At 43.4% G+C, this 7,471-nt stretch overlaps 1 protein-coding gene and 1 long non-coding RNA gene across 5 annotated transcripts; one reads left to right on the top strand and one right to left on the bottom strand.

The window, feature by feature from the left end:
* Positions 1-57: 57 nt before the first annotated feature.
* LOC105419464 (uncharacterized) lies at positions 58-4,470 on the bottom strand. 3 transcript variants are annotated; one of them, XR_003885912.1, is made up of 5 exons: positions 4,439-4,470; positions 4,244-4,313; positions 722-770; positions 614-640; positions 58-333 (listed from the first exon to the last, which is right to left on the bottom strand). It is a non-coding gene; the product is annotated as an uncharacterized lncRNA (long non-coding RNA). The 3 variants fall into 3 exon arrangements; XR_003885911.1 differs by having other exon boundaries at positions 58-179; positions 281-333; positions 4,244-4,469; XR_003885910.1 differs by having other exon boundaries at positions 4,244-4,469.
* fut9b (alpha3-fucosyltransferase) lies at positions 1,802-6,047 on the top strand. 2 transcript variants are annotated; one of them, XM_029825895.1, is made up of 2 exons: positions 1,802-2,066; positions 4,631-6,047. In XM_029825895.1, the coding sequence occupies exon 2, from the start codon at positions 4,631-4,633 to the stop codon at positions 5,714-5,716; it is 1,086 nt and encodes a 361-aa protein (XP_029681755.1). In that variant the 5' UTR covers positions 1,802-2,066; the 3' UTR covers positions 5,717-6,047. The 2 variants fall into 2 exon arrangements, with proteins under 2 accessions (XP_029681755.1, NP_001027807.1); NM_001032635.1 differs by lacking the exon at positions 1,802-2,066 and having other exon boundaries at positions 4,631-5,716.
* Positions 6,048-7,471: the final 1,424 nt, after the last annotated feature.

Genomic DNA, 7,471 nt, shown 5'->3' with positions numbered 1-7,471 from the left:
ATGACCTTGGTGGTGGAAATAAGTAGCACGATGCAAAACTGAAAGCTGGCAGACAAATGACGGGTGCTTTGAAAATAACTTTATTGTCCATAAGAAATAACAGTGAAACGGGACATTCACGCTGCTTCCATTCCGTCTGAAGTAGCTCAAACCTCCTCCAGCCTCGATAAACAGCATCTCTACATATACATGGAAATACCACGACAAATAAAGGAAGAGAAATGTGTGAACACTGGATCAGTTATCGGTTTTTCAAAAGATAAGCTTTTGAAAACGTTACGTGTGGAGCGGCGCTACAATGCAGCTGTCCTCAGTGTCCAAGAAGGCCAGTGCCTGCAAAGAGGAAGAGAAAACCAGTCACATAGTGACCAAAACCATTATTAGCCGCCAGCCTCAACACCACATGCATCACCTGTTTTTGTGCTTATTAGTTTTAATAGGAAACAGTTTTCAGTCAAAAGCTCTTTTTAAGACCAGTTTTCTTCACTCCAACCTCTAACTTGTCTTTGCTCATTTGGTTTAGTTTAGGGTCTTGTTAGTCAGGGTCAAATTAGTCAGGGTTAGGGTCAGACGTCCCAGATTAGAGGCGATGCAAGAAAACCACTGCGCTCACCTTTGAATCCCTCTTCAGGCGTTCCTACTGTAAGGGGAGACGAGCCAAAGAGAAAACACTGTCAACATGGTAGAACAAGCGTGCGCACATGAGAGTTACGACACTAACCCTGATACACGTCGTCCATGGCGGCATAGTCCGACACTGGCTCGTCCACCTGTGGAAAAAGAGAAGAATTGAACCGTTGGCCAGACAAAGTGTGTAGAGACGCAATAAAGCTTCAACACTTTGAAAATGGAGGTGCGGCCTACGGAGCGCGAGTGGGGACATTTGCGATCAGCGCGCAGATGAAGATCCAGACAAACAATTGTGACGTTAAAAGCCCTCAACAGGGGTCAGAAAAAATGTTGTTTACCGTGTAAATGTATTGAGATAATCGTTTCAACCAAATTCAAGGGCAAAACAGTATCATGGGGATTGGGGGAGAGAACCAATAAATATCTAGTGCAGCCATTTATGGTCCTGGAGTGATGAAAACATTTCCCTCGCTACAGAACATTCTGTCAATCAGGCATTGGTTAGTCAGTGAGTCAGTCAGTCAGTCAGAGGGATGATGGTGAACATGAGGTTCAGCTTCCACTGACTTGGCTCAGATCCTTATTTATCTACCTGTTCACAAGAAGGGCGCTGGAAGAGAAAATGTATGTTAAGGAGCTGAGACCCACCATCCAGGAAAACACCCAGGAGAAAAAGGAAGCTACAAGCTACAACCTAGCAGGAGCTGGTTTGAACACTAGTCCTGGCTGACGGGCTGTGGAAGCATGGCACTTTACTGTTATGATGACTGTCCAACCCCCTGACTTAGTATATTAGATCACCTTAGAAACAACCAGAATATTGACACCCTTTCTTTCTAATACATGGAGCCTCACAAAAATTTAATTGATTCGTTTTGAGATCAAATAATTGTTGAATTGTAGTTGTTGTCTGGGTGTTGATTTGAATTCTTAAACTGACTAAGCAGGGAAATGTACTAATGTCACATCAGCCCCACGAAAATATTGTTTTCCAGTCCCCAATGGTGTGTGTGTGTAACTTTATCTGACACATCTTTGTAAAGTGTAATGAAATATGAAGAGAAACATGATCAGACATTGTCGTTTATTTGTGTGTTTATTTTTGGAGTTGCTAGTAACGTATGTTTAATGGCAGAGCAGAGTTGGACGTTAGGCAGTTCTATGAGTAAAGGTAATGGTTGCTCAGGTGCTCAACCCGGAAATACTCTGACACAAAGTCCAACAGGTTTGCGGTTTTTGTTGACGGTCCGGGTATGCGCGGGGCTTAATTTACATAACCTGCTCCACCCAAAGAAGGAAGTAATGGCGACTGAACGTTCCTGCGGAACCGGACTGAGGAGACCGAGGTGCAACTGAGGACCGACTGGAGCCGCGTTCAGCCGCTGGGACCCAGCTGGAGCTTTGACAGTGTCCTCACGGGCGTCACGGCTGGGAAGGTGAGTTTTGTAGAACGCACACGTAGGTCATCACAGACACCCTGAACCATTCATGTGGACAGGTAGTTGTTCAAAAGAGAGAAAGGCATGTTGAAAATGTGGCTTTAGATTCAGATAAGAGTAAGATATGGATGGAAATGTTGATCTGGGTCCCAGGTTTGATCCTGTTGCTACAGAAGAAGACTGAAGTCTGCTTGAATCCCTGGCATTAAGAGTAAACCAGGATAGAAAAATCAGTTTCAGATTCAGCCTGTTGTCCTGAGACATGAGTGTACCGTACATCCTGCTTTCAAACATCTAGATTAAAACTGTTGAAAATTGCCTAAAAGTTTGTGAGATAAAAAGTGCTGCATCTGTGTCCTGATGAAAATGTTGGAATTATACATTTAAAATAAACTGGAACCTGCACATTGTTGTAGCTAGGTGTATTTGCTCACAAATTACATCCTTTGGGGCAGAAATACTCCTCTGTGTTAAGGAGGACAGAGACAGACAAATCCAATCAGGAGCAGACACCTGTAACTATACCAATGACAGCACTGTCAAAGTTCTAATAGAACCAGTTGAAAGCAGTACATTGTCTGAAGCTCTAAGAACATCATTTCTGTGCTGTGATGAAACTGATTGCTCCTCTGCAGGTGGTCCAGGAACAATTTAGCTTTTGTTGCACCTGTTGTTAGCGTGAGAATTGCGTTAGCGCCTGAATCGACAAATATTTCAATGTGTGCTCAGGGATCAACAGATAAAGGTAGCGTAGACACGGAGGACCAACGGCTATGGTCGTCTAGCGAGCACCAGGTGCTGCTAACTGTGCCAGTTTTGTGTCATGTATCAAGACCGAGTCACTCGCCAATGTTTCAAACATTAGCAGACACTGGCCCGGCAGCTCGCTGCAGCATTTTCACGACGTCTCCCTGTCAACACGGTTATGTTTTGAGAACTTAAAGGAATAAATGTTCCATCTCTGGTGACAAATGTGGCCTAAGTCAGCAACACGTTCTCAAGAAGTTTAGAGATACAGTGAAGCTTAGATATAGACCTCAGGGTCAGGGGTCAGGCCAGGGGTTCATATCCTGCTGTTAAAGAGCAAATGATCTGGCCTAGACCAAAACTACGTCAGTGACGCTAGTCTACACGGTCCAGTTTGAAAAACAACATGTGGTGGCTGTTGGCAAAGTTGTGAGCGGGTGTTGGTAAAAAGGAGGATTCAGAGGATAAGACCATTCAATGTGGGCTCTCACCAAAGTGTCACCCAAAATACCAATTAAGAACTAGACTTCATTATCACTCCACTGGCTAACTCCATCATGACTGAGGCTCCAGAATTTGAGAATGCAAGATTCAATGTAACTTGTGCCGTTGTCACTGTCAGAAACAAAGCCACTCAGGCCACTTTTGAGTAAAAAAAAGATCTGATTAGGGTCAACTTTGACGGCATTATGAATGTAAGGGACATGTGGTAGATCTTGTAAACTCTGGTTGTTTCTCCAGCCAATATATCTAATGATTATTGAAGGACACGGTTTTCTCCTTAATTCAGACAGAAACCCTGACTGTGGGCCCGTAGGGAGTCCAAACATAGGAAATCAAAGAAAAAAACGAAGGAATTTTCATAATAAAACAGTTTTCAAAGGAAAACACCGCGAATGACAACGCAATTTCTTTTTTTTTGTGCGTTTATACAGTTGTCAGTATCACAGCGCGGTGCGCGCGCACACACTCACTAACGAGAGACGGCACTGGGAAACCTGTGGAGAAATTAAATAACTAATAAAAAATAGAATTAGATAAACATTTTTTTAGGATTCCAGTATTTCAGCTGCATGTCTGCAGACCACAACAACAGCGACACAACAGTGGTATGAGTGGACAACAGCTGAGAAGAGGATTTCGTGTCGACCCACGCAGAGAAACTCGCGCCTGGTGTGAACGAGAGGTCTGCTGATCGAGCGCGATCGCTCGCCGGGCGTAATCTCTGTTTAACGCGACGTCAAATCTGTGTCATCATCTGACGGGCTCTATCGTTCAGATAGTGTTGAGGAAACTTTCCGTAGTAAAACAGACCCTCGAGCAGTTCGCTTTCCCAGTAAGGAATAGGCAAACTATCAATTATGAATCAAATGAATCTCAATGAAATACGAGATTTGTATTTATAATAGAATACTAAAATGACTTACAGAAGCTTCTGGAGTCTTTCCACAGGTCCATGAGCACGGCCTCAGTTCATGAAGAATTGCCCGTGGTTATCTGTGGTGCAAAGATAATACGCCCATCATATTTGTACCACAGCATGGGGGTCGACTCCTCTTGCCAACAGAACTTTTTCTTAGTCTTATCTGATCTTATTTCTCTCAAACAACCAGCTCACGTACCTCCTAACATGTTCCGTTTAGTTTTTGCAGCTAACACCCTTGTACGTAATGTGATGAACACACAATGATTGTAATCACGATAATCACAATCACTGCTCTGGAATCTCATACATGATATTTAAAGGTATAATGCAGACAATTATAACGTGTTAACATTGTTCTTGCATTCATTGAGCCTTTTTCCCTTCACAGATGAATCCACCAAATGTGAAGAAATCACTATATTTGGCCAAAGCAGCTGCCATTGGTCTCACCTGCAGTGCAGTTTTTGCATTTTTATTATATTTTGAGCCCCCGACTTCCTCTTGTCAGTATCCCAGCCACAGCCAGGATCACAGTGTGGCAGAACCAAAAGAGAAGCCCCTAGTTCTGTTGTGGTTCTGGCCTATCGGTGTGAAGTTTGACTTCAAGGATTGCCCCACCTACTTCAATATTGACAGCTGTATCCTGACGGATGACAGATCTCTGTACAGCAAAGCAAAGGGAGTCATTTTCTATCACAAAGACACAACTTGGTACACAGACACCTTGCCCAAAGATCCACGTCCATTTTTTCAGAGGTGGATTTGGTTCAATGTGGAATCCCCAACAAACACAGCGAGGAAACCGGGCCTGGAACACCTCTTTAACCTGACACTGAGCTACAGGAGAGATGGGGGCATTGTGGTGAGGAACGAGATGTCCATACCAGACTCGGGTACAACAGAAGACTTTGTTCTGCCCAAAAAAGACAAAATGGTCTGTTGGATCGTCAGCAACAATGACCCGAGAACAGGAACGAGCACAAGAGACAAGTACTATCGTGAACTATCCCAACATATCAAGGTGGAGGTTTTTGGCAATGCTTATGGAAATTTCCTAAGTTTTGAAGAATATTATTCCACCATTGCCAGCTGTAAATTCTATCTGGCATTTGAGAACTCCATCCACAGAGATTACATAACGGAGAAGATTAATGGGCCCTTTGTGGCTGGATCAGTTCCTGTAGTTTTGGGACCTCCGAGAGAAAACTATGAGCAGTTCTATCCCTCCAATTCCTTCATTCACATTAATGACTTTCCTGACGCAAAATCTCTTGCGGAGTTTCTGCTCTGGCTGGACAAGAATGAAGAGAATTACATGCGCTACTTTGAGTGGAGAAAGTTCTTTACGATCACCCCTCATCTCCTAACCACAGCCAATGAGTTCACTCACCCCATCTGCCTCACCTGTGACTACATTGCCAGAGACAGTGAGTTCAGCGTGATACCAGATGTCTATGATTGGTATTTTAACTGACTATATCTGCACAGGTTTTGTCTTTGCGATTGCAAGGTCCATCCTGCTGTTCTGGTATCACAGTACTGAACTAGAACCACTCAACCATGCTGTACTGGTAACCTATTCCCTAGGGCATGAGGGGTTTTTGCATCTATTCTGTTTAATTTGAATGATTTTAATTTTTTCTATCTAATCTAGTAAAATGGGAAGTTTACTCATGTAGTGTTGTAAGGTCCACTGTTTGTGTGAGAAGTCTGGGGTGTTTTCCAAATATATATTTTGTGCATGTCAACTATGAAGTCCTTTTTTATAAAAGCAGATTTATGCAAGTAAAAAAAAGTTGAAAACCGTCAGTTTTCAGATTTCTTCTGATCTGTGACCGAGCTAACACGGGTAATGTGATACAGAATCCAGCTCATGTCAGTGGCTGACAACAAGTGTCCACAGGTCTCAAACCAGGTTGCCACCCTAGTCTGAAAAGATGGACTCATCACTAAAAGTTGCCTCCATTTTTGTCCTTTGAGCAGGAAAAATCCCCAATTTGGGACTTCTATAATAATGAAATGGGGCGGTTGTGGTGCTGCTCCAACTGTCAGGAACCAGCTTCTCATTGACCAATGAGGCACCGTTATGTTGCTGCAGCACTGCTGCTGCCAGAATGCAGATCTCTTGACCTATAGAAAGAGCTGTTGGTGTTGCTAAGATACGCCTGCCAAGCTACTTTCACACAAGAGCAATGGCAAAAACAAAAAAGCCATCGCAGAATGGCAAAAAAAGACCAAATGTTCATTTACCGATTTGTTCTGTTTAATAGCCCCATGGCTTTGATCATCATTTGATCAAAGTCCCTCCAGAATCTGCAACATTAATAATATAATAATAATAATAGATTTTATTTCAAAGCGCCTTTCAAGAAACCCAAGGACACTTTACAGTACATCTATGCAACAATTAAACACTTTACAATTTAAAATCATAGGTCAGCTTCACAGTTAAGATTTCAATAACAATTGCAATAGCACCAATTACAACAAAAAATAGTCAGTAGGTAAAACATACATACATACATACATACATACATACATACATACATACATAAGAACAACAAAGCAACATATAATCATAAACCTAAACAAAGAAAACAATTAAGGGTGGTGCAGTGAGTAAGCCAGACGAAAAAGGTGTGTTTTGAGGTTTGATTTAAATACGGGGAGAGATATTTCGAATGTCTGGTGGTAAGGAGTTCCAAAGGTGAGGAGCAGAGCGACTGAAAGCTCCCCATGGTCCTGAGGTAGACGGGGCACAGTGAGGTTGAGGGAGGAGGAGGATCTGAGGGGGCGTGTTGAAATGGCAATGTGGAGGATATCAGACAGGTAAGGAGGGGCGAGTTTATGGATGGCTCTGAAGGTGAGTAGAAGGATTTTGTACTGGATCCGGAAAGTGATGGGAAGCCAGTGGAGTTGTTGTAGGATGGGGGAGATGTGGTGGGAAGATGGGGTTCTGGTGATGATGCAGGCAGCTGAATTGTGGACCAGTTGTAGCTTGTGGAGAGATTTTTGAGGGAGACCGAAGACGAGGGAGTTGCAGTAATCTAAACGTGAGGTGACAAGACTATGGACGAGGATGGAGGTGGTGTTGGGGGAGAGGGAGGGACGAAGTCAACTTATTTGTCGGAGATGGAAATAGGCGGCCCGAGTGGTATCGCTGATGTGGGATTTAAATGAGAGAGTGCTGTCGAGGATGATGCCCAGACTCTTAACTTGAGGGGAGGGG

The sequence above is a fragment of the Takifugu rubripes genome, chromosome 19 (assembly GCF_901000725.2).
Source record: "Takifugu rubripes chromosome 19, fTakRub1.2, whole genome shotgun sequence".
Taxonomy (NCBI): Eukaryota; Metazoa; Chordata; class Actinopteri; order Tetraodontiformes; family Tetraodontidae; genus Takifugu; species Takifugu rubripes.
The sequence above is the reverse complement of the archived record's forward strand: the minus strand, read 5'-3'. Positions and strand labels throughout refer to the sequence as shown.

Bases quoted from the DNA above. Each gene is read 5' to 3' on its own strand.
- fut9b (XM_029825895.1), top strand. From the start codon at position 4,631: ATGAATCCACCAAATGTGAAGAAATCACTATATTTGGCCAAAGCAGCT.